Below are 21,596 nucleotides of genomic sequence, written 5' to 3' on the forward strand. Positions count from 1 at the left end.
AAGCAGGGAATAGTGTTTATAGTTTAGGGAAATGGGTGTGCTTTTTCAAAAATGGCGTTATAGTTTTGAAATTTTAGTTCAAAAGACTGGTTATAGTGTTTTAGCAATTGAGAAAAACTGTAATCAAGCATTGCAGAATTTTTTGGCATGATCAGGTTAAAATGGTTGTAAAAAAAAAAAAAAAAACACATTTTAGTTCACCAACAGCCACTGAACAAATAATCAGGTCCCAGATGGGTTCGTCACTTTTTGAGATCCCCCTGAAACATTTCCTTTGTGCTCCGTTGTATTTGCAGCGCTTTTTTGTGTGTGTATTTGCAGCGCTTTTACATATGTGTGTTTGCGTTGTGAGGATTTTTTATTTGTTGTCATTTTTTTCTGTTTGCATATGTTTTCTTAAGTTGCAGCGTGTTGAGCTCTCTCGGCCACCGTACATATGGCCTAAATCGATTTACACTTTATTACAACTAACCCTGGTAGCACATGTACATCTTGGAGACGTCTATTTGACGTATGTATTGACATCTGCAATACATAGTTTGGGGGTGAGGAGCCATAGGAAAACACGTGGAGCCAGTAGTACAAAACAAATACGTAATTTAATGAAAACCAAACAGAAATCCAGGAGTACAAAAACCATGACGTAACTTCAAGATTGGACAAAGAATGCCAGAAAACCAAATCAAACAGAACAATAGGGGGAGACAAAGGTAGAAACAAAAACATAGAAAACACTAAGGGAGAAAACACTAGGAAACACTAACAGACAGGCCATAAACCAGACAATACCAATGACTAATCAATGAATTAATCAATGAAACAAGTAAATAAATGGCTTAAATGATCATTATAAATTATTAAAAGGAATAGAAATGATTAAATGACAAATGATTATCAATCAATGAATGAAGACTAAATGATTACAAAAGAAAGTTAAACACAACACAAAAGTATTTCAACACACAATGTTTTCATTTGACTGTACCGTGTGATAATATTATTTTCTTCACGTTGGTAAAAATGACGCCCAGAGACTCTTATGAAGGTCATTTGCATCTTGCGAGAGAAGAATAACCTCAACTGAAAGGTCCTCCACTAATGTGACACTACAATAAAGTATTATGTGTAGAATCTGCAATCTATTCGGATTCATAAACACAGTTTCACTGATGATTGAGAACCAATACTAAACCCAGGATAGAGCGGCTGAGTGAATGTGGTCTGGGCTGTGTGGATGAGGTTAATTGTGTCAGAGACGCTGTAGAAGGACAGAATTCCTGCACCGGGATCCACATACACACCTATTCTAAAGATATCATCATTCACTCTTATTGCACTACTAATGGGCTTCACAGGGATATCAGTCACTATGTTATTATGTCTGAATGAGTAACTGAAGGGAAAGCAGATCAAACTCCAGGACTGATCATCACGTCCAAACCCACGCTTACTAATCCAACTCCTTCCCTTGCTGTGGATGCTCTTATACAACACTGATATCTCCACACCATTATCTCCACTCCACTCAATCTCCCAGAAACAGCGTCCATGCACTCTCTCTCTACACAACACCTGATGCTTATCAGATCTCACTCCATAATCATGATGATGAGAATGATGATAATAAAAATGAGAATAATCCTCTTCCATACATGTCGCCTTTCTGTTATTCTCAGACAGAATGAGTTGAGTGTTTGCTGTGTTTGGATCCAGTGAGAGAAAACAGGCATCTGAACACAAGAACAGAGAGATTTATAACACAACAATCACGACATGTGTATGTTTGTGTGTGTTTGTAGACATACATTTCTTCAGTCCTGCTGTAATCCTGATGTCTCCTCCAAGTTCCACACTATAAAACACACACACACACACACACACACACACACACACACACACACACACACACACACAGTCACATTCAATCAGTAAACAAACATACATACACTTACACTCCTACAAAAAGCAATGTCAAATCCTTGTCATTATTAGTCTTGCATTTATTAGGAAGCAGAACAGGTATTTCTGGCTGCTGTTTGTTCAGCTCCCATGCCAAAACTCCAGCTTGTGTTCTTATCTATATCTTTGTGTATTCAATTATTGGTCCCTATTCCTTTTCCTAAAATTAAATGTATCATATTTTGTCAGCATTAATCCTTATTGTTTAGATTTTCTCTATATAATATTTCCTGTATTTTAATATTACATGTTCAACTCCCTCCCTGGGCAGTGTTCTTCTCGTTACTTAATATTTATGCAAAAAACATGTACTTTATTCCAAACACGCTGTCTCTTTCACCCAGGGCATGAACTTAACAGTTCTTTCTTGTCCTTGAATCGAATTGACTGATACAGTACACACACATACACGCATACGCACACTGAGAAGTTATAATAATAAAACATAAAAACACTTGACGTTTAACATACTTGAGTTTGTCCAGTGTGCAGTTTGGATCCTCTAGTTTTTCAGAGAGCAGCTTAACACCTGAATCTCCTGGGTGATTGTAGCTCAGATCCAGCTCTCTCAGGTGTGAGGGGTTTGAACTCAGAGCTGAAGACAAATAACCACAGCCTTCCTCTGTCACCATACAGGCAGATAATCTACAAACAGTAACAGTCCACATCAAATTACTTCAGCATTCAAACATGAAATCATCATAATCACAAAATTAACAAATGTGAACTAAACAGAGGTTTAGCCTAAGCTCTGGACCCCTTGTTACCAACACAATGCATCAGACTGTAAATTTCTATGATTGCATTGCAAACCTTTGCAATTTGATAATCACACAAAGCCATATCACATCCTCACAACTATGCACAGTTAGAATTCAAGAAATAAAAGAGTCACTAGATAGTGCTGCTAGATTGTGCAGTGCTGTTGTTTCGCAGTTTATGTTGTTTTTGTCTCTTTGTTTTGACAATCCATAGAGAGCAGATTTCACATTTGTTAACATTTAACAGGAATTTATTATGATAACATTTCTTTACTATTTTATGAAGAATAATTTACCTTAGAATCTCCAGCTTACAGTTTGGACTCTTCAATCCATCAGAAAGAAGCTTCACTCCAGAATCCTGCAGGTCATTGTTACTCAGGTCCAGCTCTCTCAGAACAGAGTTTGAGAATTGTAGAGCTGAAGACAAACTTTCAAAGGACTGACCAGTGAGTTTACATTTTGAGAGCCTGAACAAGAAAAACACAAATTAATTGGATATAGAATTTTTTTTATTATGTGTCTCTTAGTAATTAACGTAATTAATGCAAAACATCTATATAAGCACTCAAAACTCAAACCTCAATATCTCCAGCTTACAGCTCTTCAGTCCATCAGAAAGAAGCTTCACTCCAGAATCCTGCAGCTCATTGTTACTCAGGTCCAGCTCTCTCAGGACAGAGTTTGAGGATTGTAGAACTGAAGACAAACTTTCACAGGACTGACCAGTGAGTTTACATATGGAAAGTCTGAACAAGAAAAAAACACAAATTAATTGGATATAGAATGACAAACAAATAAATAGAAATGAATAAAAAAAAATGTTCATGAAACTCAAACCTTAATATCTCCAGCTTACAGCTCTTTAGTCCATCAGAAAGAAGCTTCACTCCAAAATCCTGCAGGTCATTGTTACTCAGGTCCAGCTCTCTCAGAACGGAATTGGAGGATTGTAGAGCTAAAGATAAACTTTCACAGGACTGAGCTGTGAGTTTAGACCCACATAGCCTGTGTAAAGAGCAAAAAAAAAAAAAAAAAAAAAAAAAAAAAAACAGGGATATGAATGTTTATTAGGTATCATCTGGCGGGCACACAGCAAAATTGCCAGTGTTCGATTAGCACTGCTTAGTGTTCATATGTGGATGAACCTCAGGATGCCAACTGTTGTAGAGTAGCTCAGTACTATTTTGTGTATGTAAGGGTGACCAGACGGGCTACTTCCTGGTAAAAATGTTCAGCACAAGATTAAATTGCCTTAAATAGGCAGGTGTTGGTTGTTTGTGCTGTGCCGATCATTGTATGACATCAAATTACCACAAAAGCTATAGAGAGCAGAGAAGACGGTAGGTAAAATGAATTCAAAAGCTTCAAAGTATTTATACACCAAAATGTTCAAACTTATTTATTAAGCACCATTAATAAACATCCATTGTTGATTAATGGGCTGTACATCTTAATATATATTACATTGTAAAACTGTGAAAATAAAGCAATATGAAAACGACATCAAAACATTTGTAACATTGCAGTTAAATAACATGTATCAAAAAATGTTAGAAGCCATAAATAACCATCAAACTCTTTCTGACATTCTTAAATTACAGGTGTCATGAACTGCATTTATTTTTATTTATTTATTTATTTATGTATTTTATAATTCTGACAAAAATGTAATATCAAGAACATCACAATTTAGAAGTAATAGGCTATGTTCTATCCTGGTTTTGACCCTCTCTGTAGAACAGTCTGTTTTTATAGGTGGGGCACTTTCAATACTCAGAAGTAAATCTCCACTGCTGTGATTCAGTAACAGGTTTACATATTAAAAATACATTTACAATGGTGTGACATACTCTGAAAACAAAGGGGATCATTTGGGGATTTTTTTTTTTTTTTAAATATATAGTACATCTCAAATGATCTGGAACAGGCAATGCAGTAATGGTAAAAACACATTTACTCCTACTTGAGACAGGACTGTTGGATCCAATATAGTCAAACTCAGCACTGCATAATTTTTACTACATCTTGTAGTACAAGAGTTTTCAAACCTTTGGGGCCAGGGACCCCTAACAGGTCAGAACATTTTCCAAGGACCCCTTCATAATCATAACAGTGTTTATGGATAAAGTTAATAAAGTGTCATTCATTACGAATCATAATGTAAATTTATATTAAATGCTAAGCCTATAAAAATCTTATTTAAAGCAAACCCAAAATTGAACACATACAGGCTACCTCTCGCTGTTATGATTATGAGGGGGTCCTTTAGAAAAATGTTTTCACCTGTGAGGGGTACCTGGCTTTTTGAAAACTCCTCTACTACAGAATGTAGTAAAATAAAAAATAAAAATGCAGTACTAAGTCTGGCTAGATTGACCCAACAGTAATGTCACAAGTATGAGTAAATGTGTTTTTACCACTACTGTATTGTCTGTCATTGTCTGTAAAGTGTTTATCCATGTTTATGAAGATAAACTGTACATGTTTAAGTCAAACCTCAGTATGTTCAGTTGACAGTGTGAACTCTTCAGTCCAGCAGAAAGCAGCATCACTCCTGAATCTTTCAGGTGATTGTTATTCAGGTCCAGCTCTCTCAGATGAGAGTTTGATGATAGTAGAGCAGAACACAAACTTTCACAGTGCTGATCGGAGAGATCACAGCCATTAAATCTGCCAAAACACGAAGATTGTTTCTGCACATTTTAATATTCATAAAGCAAGATATCTCTCATAGCATTTTGATATTCAGTTGTTTAGTGACGTACAATAAAATCTATGACTAAACAGCAGTGAGTAAAATTACTCACAGGGCTTTTCTGCAGCACCGAACAGCGGAAACCAGTCTTGAGTAGTTTGAAGATGTTGTGAACCTCTTTGGGTTAAACTCATCCAGCACCTTCTCTGACATCAGCAATATGTAGGTCAACACTGTGCACATGGAAGATGAGAGATTTCTTGCTGGATGTTTATCTGAACTGAGATATCTCTGGATTTCCTCATATAATGAATGATCTTTGAGCTCAAGCAAGCAGTAAAATAGGTTGACAGAAGCTTCATCTGAGATGAAGTACCCATCTTGTACTCGTTTAATGTATTCAGCTGTTTTTGTGATGCTCTCTGTGGTATCTTCGGTGTGTATGATCAGGCCTTGGATCAAGTTTTGACTAGATTCCAGTGAAACGCCCATCAGAAACCGCAGGAACAGGTCCAGTTGTCCTCTCTGACACTTCAAGGCTTTATCAACAGCCTTCTGCAGTAGCTCCTGCAATGTGATATTTTCCTTAGGCTTATCAAAGAAGAACTGAAGCTCCTGCATGTTCTTGTTCAAGTAACAGAGAAACACGTGCACTGCAGCGAGGAACTCTTGAACACTCAGATGGACGAAGCAGAAGACCTTCATCTCATGAAGTCCATCTTCCATCTTAAAGATCTCGGTGATCATTCCTGTGAACTCAGTGGCTACATTCACATCAATGCCACATTCTTCCAGATCTTCCTCATAGAACACAATGTGTCCTTTCTTTAGCTCTTCAAATGCAAGCTTGGCTAGCCTCCAAATCATTTCTCTATTTGAATTTATGAGCTTTGTACGTTGTCTTTCTTCTTGTGCATCATACTTCTGGTTCTTCATGTTCATCTGTATCAGCAGAAAATGAATGTACATTTCAGTGAGTGTTGTGCTGATGTTTTCTGCATTGTTAGTGATGAGAAAATTCTGCAGTACTGTTGCTGTGATCCAGCAGAACACAGGAATGTGGCACATGATATAGAGACTACGATTCGTCTTAATGTGCGAGATGATTCTGGAGGCCTGAGTCTCATCTGTCACTCTCTTTCTGAAGTACTCCTCCTTCTGTTGGTCAGTGAATCCTCGCACTTCTGTGAACAAACCTACATATGCAGGATGGATCTGATTGGCTGCTGCTGGTCGTGAGGTCACCCACACCAGAGCGGATGGAAGTAATGTCCCTTTTATCAGACTTGTAAACAGCACGTCTACAGAGGTTTTTTCCTCAAAACTCGACAAAATTTCACCTTTAAAGTTAAAAGGAAGTCGACTCTCATCAAGTCCGTCAAATATAAATAGATTACATTTGCTGTATAATTTTATTCTAATTGATGTTTCCAATTCCTTCAGTTCGGGATAAAATACATGAATGAAATCATGGAGATTGACCTCTTTCAACACATTTATCTCTCGAAATGGAAACAGGAACACACAGTCTATATCCTGATTGGCCTTTCCTTCTGCCCAGTCCGAAATGAATTTGTGCACAGAAACAGTTTTTCCAATGCCAGCGATGCCTTTAGTCAGTACAATGTTTTTGTCACTGTTTGCCCGCAATAAGCTGAACATATCATTGCATTTAATGGGTTTGCTTTTCGTTGTTTTGTTCTTGAAAGCATCATCGAGCTTCAGAATCTCATGTTCCTGATTGACTTCTTGAATATCTCCCTCCGTGATGAACAGTTCTGTGAAAACATCATTGAGATGTGCCTTGTTTCCTTTCTTTCCCTCAAAAATACGTTCTGCTTTCTTTTTCATGTTGGTTCTGTGAGTTTTCAAGAATTTTTGCAGCCTTAATTCTGTAATAAAAAAAATCAACATAAAAAGGATTCAGGAAATAGCATTTAAAAAAACAAATGAGCTCAACGTAAGGAAGAGAATAAGGCTGTCTTCATGTTATTTTTGGATTATGTAATTTGTTTAATGGGGATTCAGCTTCATGTATCTAATACTTGTGTAGAATATCAATTAATAATCTTCTGTTGTCAACCATTTATTTTAAAACTGGCAGGGTTTTAGTGTTTGCTTTATGTTTGTAAAATGTCTGAAAAATGTCTCAGTTACATGTGTGACACTCAATCCCTGAAGAAGGGGAACAGAGACGTTATGTTGATAACTGACATTATGAGATCAAGCAAGCAAGACATTGAGCCATTAAGATGTGGGACAAAACTGGCTCAACCCAGAGATTGTAAAATCATGGAAAGCTGTTAGGTATTACCCAGCTTACAACTCTACAAATGTCTGTCAAAGAGAAACACTTAGCAAGAAAATGTAAATGCACAAATCATGAATGAACTCTAGCAGATCCTGATCATCCGGTTCCTGAGAGGCGCTGGCTACTGTGTTGTGATGTGCCACAATGCTGACAACACCTCCAAAGTTGAAGGGGACAGCTTCTGCTCCAACTTGTCTTGCAGAAAGGAAAGCACAACACTGATGGGACATCTCTAGGGGTCTTCTCTGCGAGAAGAACACCAGTCTATGAATAGGCTTCACTTCAGAACAAAGCCTGCCTAATAGTGGGACCTATAGCCTGAGTGATAGTGTCTTTCATTGTTTGTGATAGATCACTTAAGTCTGCCACATCTTTTCCAGAAGCCTCACATGGAGGTTCCAGAGATCTAGATGCAGGTGCCAAATGGTGCCTGTCCCTGAGAAAGGAGGACCTTCTTCAGGGGCTTTGCCAAGGAAAGGCTATCTCAAGGAACATCAGGTCGGAGAACCAGGTCCAGGTGGGCTCACCGGATGAAATGTGTATTTGCACAAACCCCAGGGCCAGCTTTGTGCTAAAGTATCCATGCCCAGGGGGAATAAAACAACTGGCAATTGTAGGACTGACAAGCAAACAGGTCTACCTGAGCTTCTCCGAGTCAACTCCAGATCAGCTGAATTGCCTGGGAATGGAGTCTCTACTCTTCCAGGAGCAGAAGCTGTTGTGAGAGCATATCGGCTGCATGATTGAGCTCCCCTGGTATGTGAATGTCATGCAGTGATTTGAGCCATGTCTGACTCCAGAGAAGGAGATGGTGGATGAGTTGTGCCATGCAACAAGAACACCTTGATGGTTGATGTACGCAAACTTGCAGATGGACAACTCTGCAATGAAGTACTGCTAGCAACTTAAAACAATTGATATGCCACTGCAGTCGAGGTCCTGTCCAGGAGCCCAAGGTGGTGTGCCTGTTGCCAGCTCATTCTGGAGGCATCTGTTGTAACAACAATGTGCTTAAACACTTGTTCTAAGAGCACTTATTAAAAAAAAGGTATGACCATAAGCTGAATAAGCGACAACAGGTTGATGTAACAATTGCCCAATGTGTGCCATGGTGCCACGCCCATCCTGGGACTTGGCTGTGCAGCCAGTGCTAAAGCAGTCTCACATGCATCAATCTGAGCGCCATTACTGTTGCTACAGACGGTGTACGCCCTCCCTATAGGCGAACTAAGCGACTGCTTAATAATTTTCCATACATAATTTTACCTTTATTGCGTAAATTATATAGGCTAGTAGCCTGTTCTTCATCCATTTGAAACAAAACCTAATATTAAATTGTATGTTAGCTAATTTTTATTAACAACTGTTATGAGTTTTTTTTTTTTGTACTTTGTTATAGACTATTTACTTAGACATCAACAATAATCATAAACAGGAGCAGTTGTATTATCATCAATTCTCTGATGAACTTTTATTTAGAAATGGGAATGTTCATTTCGGTTATTTTATTTCTCCTGACAACCGACGGTCGTTTAGACTTTTTTAACCTTTAACTGACAAGATTGTTAAATTACAATTAAATGAAACTTTAATTAAAACGCAGCTGTGACCCATTAAAAAATACGTAAATTTGTTTTCCATGGATTAATTTTATAGATGCAAAAAGAAGCATAAACAACAGAATGTGAGGATTCACATGGGCACCTGCAGCGCTTCTGCAAACGGATGAAAATCTTATAAAGAAAGCTATATATAAAATAAATAATCGGGGGATCAAGTGATCGTGCCGGCACCTCGATCCTGCGAGCAGTTAAGCATTACAAACTCGACAACACAGCTTCATTGTCATAATAAAATACAGTCAGCCAAATATATTGAAAAACCCCTTTTCTCTACAAAAAAAAGTGTTTCCAAACATATTTTTGCGACATTTGAAGTATACAATTAGAATTAGAATTTAGTTAAACGGAAAAAGATTATGTCGACACATGAGGAATTTTATCGATAAGGCATTTCCATCAGCTATATCGGTAAAAATTCCGAAGTGCTAAATTGTTTTGTGTTTTTTTCCACAAAAAAAAAATCCTTGGATGGCTACTGGCAATACTCCACTAGTGTTCACTGCAAAGGCAGGACCCCAAAATTACCCTGCTTAGGGCCCCCAGATGTACAGGGCCGGCCCTGGCTACAGATGGCATATACCCCGTGAGTCTCTTAAGTATTTTTATTGGAAACGCTGTTTTCTCCATGAACAAATTCAGGCAGTTCAGCAACGTCTGTGCACTTGTTCATTAGATGCGCTGTCATGTTGACAGAGTGAGTTAGTTCAACAGAATCTTTAATGCTGCGATAGACATTTTAGACTCCTCTGGAACCCTATTCTTTGGCACCATCATCCAAAAGCTCAATGGTGCGATATTTTGTGGAGGAATGAGAGGATGCTTATAGAAGCTTTTAGCTCCAAAGCATAATCTGAACGAGTGGATGCACTCCACCGTCCTATATTACCATATGTACAAGGATTGGCAATATTCATTGGCGTTTTCTTGTACTACTCAGAGGTGACTGGTGTCTCAGGTGAAACCCCACAGCATCAGTTATTTCCATAAAAACAAACATGACTGACTAAAAGAGAACACTGTTGTATCGACTTACCTTGTTTTTCTGTGTCTTTCTCTGCTGTCTCTGAGCATGTGTATTGATGTGTGAGAAGAAAAGATGCATATAGAAAATACACATAAGTTACAGAGAAATATTTATTGAGATATTTCATAGCATTAAAATGGTACAAAACAATCACTATGAGGTTGCAAAAAACTAGTCTTTACTCAAAGTATCAATATTGTATCTTGTCATAATAATGAAAATGTACCATTTCCAGCTGCATGTTTGGCATAAATAGTTACTGGTCCTGTGATGGTGTTTCCAGTAAATACAGGAACACTGACACTTGCACATGTTTCAGCTTTCACATCAATACTGACACCAGTCTGAGAACTGCTTCTTATGTGGACTGGAGCTTTGTGAGATAAAAGAGAGAAACTGATTTATTACTATTGCATTCACATTAAATTATTGTCACATTTATTTATGCCAGTGAAATGTATCTTTGATTTATTAATGAATGTAGCTTTATATTTAAACAAAACTTAAGTGACACTTTGGTTAAATGAAATAAATTGTAAAAAAAAAACTTTGTCTAATTCTCACCAAATACTGACCATGTAAGATAGAATCAGACTAAATCTTAAATTTAGTTTAACAGTTAATTAGTTTTAGATGAACCGCTTTCTTTGTTCATTAGGTTCCCTTCCGGGAACTCAACACTGCGTCCTGAAACGCTATGGGGAACGCCATTGGCGGGCCGCACTCTGAGTCATAGTCTAACAACCAATCGGATGACGGGAGTGACGTCACAGGCGCGGTGACGTCATCGACCAGGAAGTATAAAAGCACGTGCGTTTGAAGCCGGCGTCAGCTTTTGTCATTCAGCAAGAGCGCTCTGTGTCTGTGTCTGTCTTAAAAACATATTGCTGTTTTTTGTGCCAGTTTGCACACCTTTATTTTGAGCAATATGTCAACCTAAGGGGGAAAGAAAGTTTAAGAAACTAAGGCGGTACAGCAGCCACATAGACAGTGTGTTCCTCCCTGCCAACGCTTCATTGTCGGTGGGGATACACACAGTCTATGCGTGGTCTGCTTGGGTGCGGAGCACGCACAGTCAGCCCTCGAAAAGGCTGACTGTCCACAGTGTGAGCTTCTTCCACTGCGGATGCTCCGTTCCTGGAAGGCTCTCTTCGAGGAGGGAGCCTTCGCTAGCGTTCCTCGCAGGTCTGGCCCCGCTTCTGCCGAGGCGGAGCGGTAGCTGCACTCGTGGGGATCGCAGCTCGATTTACTAGAGGGAATGGAGACGGGTGATTCCCTATCTCCTTCCTTACCTGGTGGATCGGTAAACCTCCTACTGGATAAGGAAGCCCGCAATGCGGTTACTTCCTTCCAGGAAAAGTTTTCAACGCTTCCCCTATCTTCCTCCGAGGAGGTTGACGTGGAGAGCGTTGTCAAAAGTATTCAACCGCTCCCCCTGATCGCCTCAGTATGAGGAGCTGTTGGACGTGCTGACTAATGAGCCTCAGAGAAACAAACTTTATGTTTTCTGCAGACTAAGTCAGCACTTCCAAAACAGAGCTTTCTGTTCTTTCCCGATCTGCACACTGAACTGTCTAGATCAGGGGAAAAACTAGAAAGAAAAGATGATGCCACGGGTTGAACAGATGTTAGCCAGCTATCTGTCGCCCAGCCTGGCATCATCCTTGAAAGCTCCGTTTTTGCTTCAGGCTTGATGGGCAAAATGTCCACGTGTCGGGGTTGCTGGACGGGAGCTTTGAACCCCAGCCGTGTACCAGCTCCTCACATAAGAGGCTCATGATAGGAGCGTTGTAGCCTGTATCCCTCCGGTGAGACCTAGAGGGCGGGATTAGCAACACTCCTGACCGGGGGCTTCAAAACTAAGCCCGATCCGAGGGTCGTGCTTTAGTCTAGAGGTCCTCGGCTAAACGGCCCTGACTCTTGTACCTCAGGGGCAATGAGGGCAGCCCCTCTCGGGGAGTTAGGTGCCCCACCGCCATTACGGTGGCCACCTCTCCTCGGGGCCCTCAGGAGATTTGTCAGCTAACCCTGCCAGTGTTACAGGGCGCGGCAATCTCCCGCGAACACCATTCTCCGGTCTCTCCGCCCGGAAACGTAGCGGAACCAGAGAGTTCACCACCCCCACGGGGGTCCTCAGAGCGCTTACTTCAGGTGTATCCTGCCAGTTCGCTGTTACAGGTCACCGAATTAGCTCCTCAAATAAATCCAGAAACCAGTCTCGAGAGGCTGGTTCCCTTAGTAGACTTTCTGGCAGCGTGGAAACTACTGCCAAGCGTTTCTACGTGGGTCCTGCGCACTGTAGAGAAAGGTTATTACATTCAATTCGGCGCCGAGCCACCACCTTTCAGCGGGGTATTTCCTACTCTTGTAAGCCCCGAGCAGGGTCTGGAAATGGAACAGGAAGTAAACTCTCCTGAGGAAGGAGGCCATCGAGGTGGTCCCTCCTCAACACAGAGAATCCGGGTTCTACAGCCGGTACTTCATTGTTCCCAAGAAGGATGGGGGCTGCGGCCCATTCTAGATCTCAGACAGCTAAACCTCTGAGTCAGAAAGCTGAAGACACATATTTTCACGTCTCCATCCTTCCTTAACACAGGAAGTTTCTCAGGTTTGCTTTCAGGGGCAAAGCTCACCAATACAGAGGTCTTCCGTTCGGCCTGGCGCTCTCACCCCGAACTTTCTCGAAGTGTGTGGATGCTGCTCTGGCTCCTCTGCGACTCCAGGGCATCCGCATACTCAACTACATAGACGACTGGCTCATCCTAGCCAGTTCAGAACAGTTAGCGGCTCAACATCGAGATGTTGTTCTTGCTCATATGAAAAAGCTGGGGTTAAGGCTCAACGCCAAGAAAAGTGTGCTTTCTCCATTACAGAGAACCACTTATCTAGGTGTAGTCTGGGATTCGGCCACGATGCAGGCACGAATGTCACCTGCTCGGATCGAGTCGATCCTTACTGCAGCAAATGCGGTCAAGCTAGGCTTGCTACAGTAGTGGCTCAGAACCAAAGGGTTTTCCCTGAGAGGGAACCCATTCCGCAAGATCAAGGTCACGCGGCGCTGCCTACGTGCCTTAGTCATGTGGAAGAAGCCCTGGTTCGTATCTCAAGGACCAGTGCTGGGAGCTCCTTGCCGCCGCGTCACGCTAGCGACAGATGCATCCCTCACCGGGTGGGGAGCGGTCATGAGTGGCCGCTCAGTCCACGGCCTATGGAACAATCACCATCTCTCCTGGCACATAAACTGCCTAGAGATGCTGGCTGTATTCCAGGCTCTGAAGCATTTCCTTCCAAACCTGAGAAACCGTCATGTGTTGGTCCGTATAGACAACACTGCGGTAGTCTATTATATAAACCACCAGGGGGGTCTGCGCTCACGCCCCTTATACAAGCCAGCGTACCAGATCCCCCTGTGGTCTCAAGGAAAGCTTCTCCCGTTGAGAGCAGTCCATATTCCCGGACGTCTCAATGTGGGAGCAGACGTCCTGTCGAGGCAGGGGCCGACACCCACAAGTAGTGAAGCAGATTTGGAGAGTGTTTGGACCTCTTTGCGACTCAGGAGACATCGCAATGTCCCCTCTGGTACTCTCTAGTTTCTCCAGCTCCCCTTGGACTGGATGCCATGGTACAGACGTGGCCAAGGCTTCGTCTGTACGCTTCCCCCCCGATCGCTCTGCTCCCGGGAGTTCTGGAAAGAGTACGCCGGTACGGTGTACGGCTGTTACTAGTAGCCCCGTACTGGCCGGCCCGAGTCTGGTTCTCGGACCTTCTCTCCCAGGCTGGGGGCGCAATCTGCCACCCCCACCCAGAGATGTGGAAGTTATGGGTGTGGCCCCTGAGGGGGCACAACTCATAGAAGAAGCCGGTCTCCCAACCAAGGTTGTCGAGACCATTCTTCAATCCAGAGCTCCCTCTACGAGGAAACTTATGGCCTAAAGTGGAACCTGTTTGCTTCATTGTGTCATGAACGCTGTTTAGACCCAGTTCACTGCCCGGTCGGTACAGTGCTGGAGTTCCTGCAAACTCGTCTTTCCGCAGGGTTAGCTCACTCCACCTTGAATGTGTACGTGGCGGCTATATCGGCTTACCACGCCCTTCATGGTGGCCTTTCAGTGGTCCAAAACCCCCTGGTCTCATGTTTCCTCCGCGGTGCACTCAGGCTGAGGCCTCGTGCGAAACCGAGAGTCCCCACGTGGGACTTAGCTGTGGTGTTGGAAGCGCTATGTAAGCCTCCCTTCGAGCCCTTAGAGGAGGTCTCTGATCGGATGCTTACCTTAAAGACAGCATTGCTGCTTGCGCTAACGTCTCTTAAGAGAGTCGGGGACCTGCAGGCCCTTTCGGTGGCCCCTTCCTATATTGACTTTGCCCCTGGGTTGGCCAAAGCATTCCTTTACCCAAGAGCTGGGTACGTCCCTAAGGTCCCGTCTTCAACACCACAGCCAATCACGCTTCAAGCGTTTTATCCTCCTCCATTCGTGGAGCACGACCATCGGAAGTATAACCTAATGTGTCCAGTATGAGCACTAGACACATACGTCCACAGAGCTGCCATTTCTACTGCCTACGAGTCCTCTGGTCTCCCATCTTCGTTGGGAGTCAAGGCTCACTCTACTCGAGGCTTATCTCCCTCTAAAGCTCTGATGGCAGGTGTCCCTAGAGTCCAGGACATCTGCGGTGCTGCGGGTTGGTCCTATACGCTTCTGACGTTTGTCAGACTTTGTGAACTAAAACTCAGAGCCACTCCTGGCTCCTTTGTCCTCTCGCCTCAGCAAAAGGCTAGGCCCAGAAATTCAGCCCCCTCCCTAGCCAGGAGGAGACTTCTCAAGGCGCATTCTTTCTATCAAGAAAGAAGAGAAGACTTTTTCGCCTAATCCTCGAGTGCCTGAGGGCCGAGGAGCATTTCTCCACCTGCGCTGGTCATATAACAGGCAGCGGTTGAGAACCCTATCCCCGTGTGCCTGAGGGCCGAGGATCACATTGCCCTCTTGTCCGTGGATTACTAGACAATGGCTTATTCCTCGCGTCCTGGCAGGATTCCCAGGCCGAGTTTATTCAGTCCCTCTTGTTCTGGCTTTTTCCCAGACAAAGGACTAAGGCTCAATCCCAAATCTACCCCTTACCCCTACACTTAGCCCTACCCCTCCGTTTGGCGCGTTCACGTGAAGGGGTAGGGGTGTCTCATTTCTCTTTTGGTTGGAGGGGTAGGGGTAAGGGGAAGGGCCAGATAGCCCTCCAAACGAAGATTTTTCAGGACCTCACTTCAAACGAAGGGCTAAGAGAAATTTCCAACATGGCTGCTCACTCGAGCAAGCAGACTCGTAAATATAAGTAATTTTTGCCTTTAATAAGGATTTTCATGACAATGTTTCATTATATGTATATTACCTTCAATCTTGTGTTTGTGTTTATGGTGTTGTTTTGTAAATAAACGTTTGCAAAAAAATCGCTAAAGTTTGCTAGCAGATAGCACTGATTGCACGATATTACAAAATATATTTTTATGTCATATACACTTGACTGCATGTTAGAAACATGAAAGACCAGTGGCACGGCAATTTGCAACGGTGGTGTAGTGGATGGTGTACGCAGGTATACGGTGTATACATACTTCCACTTTTTAAATCCCCTCTGATGTGCATTATTCAGTAGTGTCCTGCATTCGCCAAAATCATGGCAGTCCACCTCATCCAGTCATGTGAATAAATGTAAATATTCGCTCAAAACACCCAATAAAGGCAGTGATGATGCAGTCAGGACCGTGGAGCCGGCTTGCTTTGAAATGTATTTGATGATTGCGCCTAATGCACCTGCGCCCGCTCATCGCACCAGTCATTTAAATCAGTACATAATAATAAAAACAATACCTTACAAATAAAAAGAAGCTGATTTTTACGATCAGAAATTTCTTAAACCAGTGAACCCCTGTAAACATTTTAGTCCAAGGATCCAGAAAACGAATGCGTTCAAATAGAAAGTTCAAAACGAAATTCACAAATGAAGCATATATACTTCTCCAGGCACCACTACACTGATTAGCAATTTGCCGCGCATGTGATAATGCGTGGTTTGGTTTGCTTACAGCCACATGTGAATGAACGGTGCGTACACCGTACATTTGTACTTTTTGCAACATGACATTTTGACATCTTGGAATGAGTGATAAACATCTGCGCATGTCCTCTGACGTAACATTAGGAACTAGCGACAACGTATGATGACGTATCACAGTGTTGTAGTGGTGTCCCATTTCTTAGGGGAAATATTTTAGCCCTTCCCCTTTACACTTTGTTTCAAGGGACAAGGGGAAGGGGCGAGGGGTAGGCGAAGGGGTAGAAAATAGAATTGGGATTGGGCCTAAGACTTCTCGTGCGCCCGAGGGCCGAGGAGTACCTCTCGCGCTGGCTGGCGACCAGGCAGAGGTCCATTACTATCCTCGTGTGCCTGAAGGCCGAGGATCATATTGCCCTGTTGTCCGTAGAATACTAGACAATGGCTTATTCCCCTCGTGTCCTGGCAGGATTCCCAGGCCGAGTTTATTCAGTCCCTCTTGTTCTGGCCTTCCCAGACACAGGACTAAGACTCCTCGTGTGCCCGAGGGCCGAGGAGTACCTCCTGCGCTGGCTGGCTACCAGGCAGAGGCATGTCGTTGTTCTCCTCGTGTGCCTAAGGGCCGAGGATCATATTGCCCTCTTGTCCGTGGAATATTAGACAAAGGCTCATACCGCTCGCGTCCTGGCAAAGTCACCAGGCCGAGTCATTTCTAGTCCCTCTTGTTCTGGCTCTTCCCAGACAAAGGACTAAGACTCCTCGTGCGCCTGAGGGCCGAGGAGTACCTCTTGCTCTGGCTGGCGACCAGACAGAGGTCTACCACTTTCCTCATGTGCCTGAGGGCCGAGGAACATTCTGGGCTGAGGACTATTTCTCCCTCTGCACTGGTCAATGACAGGCAAAGGTCGAGAACTCTATCCTCCTGTGCCTAAGGGCCGAGGAATATATCTCCCTCTTGTCTGGTGGGTATCACAGACAGAGATGTTTTAACAGTCGCGTCCTGGCAATTTCCCCAGGCGGAGCCATTCCAGTGTCATGGCAGGTTCACCAGGCACTACTTGGGTCCCTCTTGTTCTGGCTGTCCCCAGACAAAGGACTACCATTTTTCCTCGTGTGCCTGAGGGCCGAGGTTCATATATCCCTCTTGTCTGGTGGCTGATCACAGACAGAGATGCATTCCAGTGTCCTGGCAAGTCCACCAGGCACTTCTTGTGTCCCTCTTGTTCTGGCTGTAACGCAGACAAAGGACTACTATTTTCTCCTCGCGTGCCTGAGGGCCGAAGCTCATATATCCCTCTTGTCTGGTGGTTGATCACAGACAGAGATGCATTCCAGTGTCCTGGCAAGTTTCCCAGGCACTTCTTGTGTCCCTCTTGTACTGGCTGTAACGCAGACAAAGGACTACTATTTTCTCCTCGAGTGCCTGAGGGCCGAGGTTCATATATCCAGGATATATCACCAGGCGGAGCTACCACAGTGTCTCAGCAGGTAAGTATTCTAGACGCTGTTTCCTTCACGGTCTTGCGAGACCAGACGAAGGACTATCTTGTCCTCGTGTGCCCGAGGGCCGAGGTAAAATTTCTCTCCCTCTTGTCTGGTGGGCTCCACAGACAGAGATGTATTACCACTCATGCCCTGGCAAGCTCCCCAGGCTGAGGTTTGTTCCTGTGCTCTGGCAAGATTCACCAGACACAACTTTTCCACCCTTGTCCTAGCAGACACTAGGCAGGGCTTTGGAATTATGGGGGCGTTGATACCTCGTTCCCATAGCGTTTCAGGACGCAGTGTTGAGTTCCCGGAAGGGAACGTCTCAGGTTATGTATGTAACCCTGGTTCCCTGAGGGAACGAGACACTGCGTCTCGGACCATAATTCCCGCACCCCTGCGGCGCTCGCTTCATTCCTTGAGCTGACGCCGGCTTCAAACGCACGTGCTTTTATACTTCCTGGTCGATGACGTCACCGCGCCTGTGACGTCACTCCCGTCATCCGATTGGTTGTTAGACTATGACTCAGAGTGCGGCCCGCCAATGGCGTTCCCCATAGCGTTTCAGGACGCAGTGTCTCGTTCCCTCAGGGAACCAGGGTTACATACGTAACCTGAGATGTTTTGTGTCTTTGCTTCTCTTCAGCTCATGCTGGATTATATCCCTTTAACAGCCATGTAAAATGGTATTGTGTTCACTTTCAACACTTAAAAAAAAACCTGTAGATGGTATTGAAAGCCATTCTGGGCTAGTAATTCAAATTCTGTATACACTAATCTAGACATTGCAGACTGACTTTGCAATTAGTGTCATGTTGAATTCATCCAGTAGCTGACACTTGCAGCTGTTTTTACCTTTGAGTTTATTCTCCAAATCTTCAGCCAGATGGTTCAGTTTCATCTTTCTCAAGATGTTCAGCGTGATCTTCACGGCTCCTTCTGGTCCACAACATGCCTTCATCAGATCCACTGTGTCAACAGTGTCTGAATTCTCTAGATCGACAGCTGAAGCGTGAGCATCTTGCTTTAAGTGCCATTTAAACCTCTTGAGTTGTTCTCTGTCTAGAGCATCCAGTGTGTCCAGAAGCTGCTCTGGTGCCATCTTCTGTTACTAATTCACTTCTGCAGGACGAAAAAAAAAAAAATCCATTTACCACACTAGTATTACACAGCTCACGTACATCTGCAAGATGTCTGTTAAAGATCTCTTGATCTGGAAAGCATCTGCTGTGTGTAAACGTCTGTAAGATGTCAGTTTTACATTCATTCTAATTCATAAACATTTTAAACACATCTAATAGACGTCTATTTGACATCTGATAGGAAACGTCCAATAAATGTATTGCAGATGAGCAAACTATGTCTTGCAGATGTCTGGCAAACGTCTGTAAGATGTCAGTTTTACATTCATTCTAATTCATAAACATCTTAAAGACATCTAATAGACGTCTATTTGACAACTGATAGGAAACGTCCAATAGCCCTGTTGGTCCTTGTGTTTCAGTCTTAGTGTTACACTGGGGCAGAAATGAGGTAAGGCGAGGATCTAAGTGAAGCAATGTTTATTAATAAAACAACAAATGAAGGTCCAAACAAGGTCCAAAATCCAACAAGCCAGAAACAAGGCAGGGATAAAGCATTTAACAGTTTCCTTGACAAACAAAGACAACAACCAACCAACAAAGACTGAAACCTAAGTGTATAAAAACACAAAGGAGAAAACAAAAGACTAATAAACTACTATGGAAACTAGTAAGAAAGGATTGTGGTCAGATTAATCGCTATAGCAAAAAATAAGGGTAGCTATTGGAAACACAAGAGGCAAGACAAAAATAAGGTCACTCCAAAACAAACATACTTAACAGCACAAAAAGGGCCGTTACATGATTGCTTTTTATGTTTATTACCTTTAGCGCTTAGGCATTGTATTTGAGATACATCATCAAACTTTTTGGCATCTTGCATCCATTCTCTACGATAACCATGATTCATGAATCTTAGAGGTAAGTCAGTAGACCATCGAGAAAAGGTTTCTTTGTGGTCATTTTCCACAAGTTCATATGGTTCTTTAGGGTCTTAATGAAAAGTCTATACTATACTTTGGTTAAAAAACACAGTTTTACATTGTCAACTTGCCAACAAATACATTGTTAAGAAGGCAGTTTGGAAAGATGCATAAAAACCCTTAAAGTCACTTCTGCTGTGGGAGAAGCTGCATCACAAATGATTTGCACAAACATAGATGCATATGTAGATTGGGATCGGCGCCTTTCCTTTCAAAACCGAAAGTAACGTCAATCCTCCGGTCTTCAGAGGCTGAAGATGGCGAGCATATTGGGACTGTTTCAGCTCGGTGAGGGCGGGGCTAAGGTAAGGCGTTCATGTCAATCAACTATAGTGGGCGAGGCCTATGTCTGTGTTCCGTCACGCCGGCAAAAAGCTGAGAATGACCTGATTTTAAAAAGGGGATATTACTTTTACTTTTTTATTTACAAAATCCATGTGACATCAATGACTCAATAATATTTTTGCAATTTTTTAACCCAGGGCCATTTGACTATAAAATGCTAACAGGCATTCTATTCGATCGGCAAGGCTTACAATTTTACATTTTTACTAATTTTTTTTAAAAGATTGTGCCATTTTTTTTTAATTTGGTATATACATTAAAAAAAAAGAAAATTAAACACTACATGAAAATATAAAAAAATGCTTCAAAATGAATGTTGTTGTTCCTCACTGACACACCCAAGAATCTAATAAGCAAAGAAAAAAATCTGCTTAGCATTTAGTATACGGAAATTAACTATTTTTATTTTTTTCCAAAAAAAATAAAAATAAAAATCTGCGACATTATGCAAACAAACCAGCATTTAAAGGGTTGCAATTCTGAAAATTAATGTATGTTTGGTATCTATGTATAGAACAGATGCTGGTTAGAAAAAACAGTGAAAGTGAAAAAAATATGAATAAATCATGTTTTTATGACAGTTTTTGGACATTTTGCACCTGTGTAACTTTTTTCACTGACGCACAAGGGTTAAAACAATCATCAAAATGACAGCATTAAAGTCTCAGAAGCTGAAAGTGACCAATGACATGTCATAAGATGACACTGTTTACATTAAAAAACAATAAAACCAAACACTCACCTCAAATAATATCTGTCGCCCTGAAACTGTTGTGTTAAACTGCAGCTCTGAAATTCCTTAAGCTTCAGCAAATCAACCAAAACCTGCTTCCTGCTTTCTTTCAGGAAGAGAGACGTGAAAAGCAGAAGAATGACAGTTGAGACATTAACACACACACACACAAAAGGGGAACAGAGCAAAAAATGTCATAATAACAATATATACATTATAAAACGTTTTTTTTTCAATTACATTTATTTAATTTGCAGACACTTTAATCCAAATGTTCACTTAGATATTTCATGGTTATTATTATTATTATTATTTACAGTACTTTTATTTCGGTGTGCCGATGTGACGTCATGCGCGAGCGCCGCGCTCCTGCTCTGTTGTGATGCGGCTCTAGAAAGGTTTGTTTTGAATCGTTTCAAACGTTTACATCTATATAATAACCGTTCGGACAGTTGTATCGTTTGTAACTGTAATGCTTTCTAATCTAATGTTAGTCTGTGTTATTTCTTTGTGCGAGAATGAGAACATGAGAAACAGAAGACGCGTCT

General features: G+C 42.4%; 1 protein-coding gene across 1 annotated transcript; it reads right to left on the reverse strand.

Moving 5' to 3' along the window:
• Positions 1–628: 628 nt before the first annotated feature.
• On the reverse strand, positions 629–21,151 carry LOC141333940 (NACHT, LRR and PYD domains-containing protein 12-like). Its single transcript, XM_073839091.1, has 12 exons — positions 21,058–21,151; positions 18,761–19,027; positions 10,602–10,748; positions 10,385–10,414; positions 5,531–7,310; positions 5,220–5,393; positions 3,561–3,728; positions 3,302–3,469; positions 3,017–3,190; positions 2,431–2,604; positions 1,806–1,852; positions 629–1,730 (listed from the first exon to the last, which is right to left on the reverse strand). Exons 2-12 carry the CDS (start codon positions 19,005–19,007, stop codon positions 1,150–1,152), a joined length of 3,690 nt encoding a protein of 1,229 aa, XP_073695192.1. The 5' UTR covers positions 19,008–19,027; positions 21,058–21,151; the 3' UTR covers positions 629–1,149.
• Positions 21,152–21,596: the final 445 nt, after the last annotated feature.

The sequence above is a fragment of the Garra rufa genome, chromosome 4 (assembly GCF_049309525.1).
Source record: "Garra rufa chromosome 4, GarRuf1.0, whole genome shotgun sequence".
Classification (NCBI taxonomy): domain Eukaryota; kingdom Metazoa; phylum Chordata; class Actinopteri; order Cypriniformes; family Cyprinidae; genus Garra; species Garra rufa.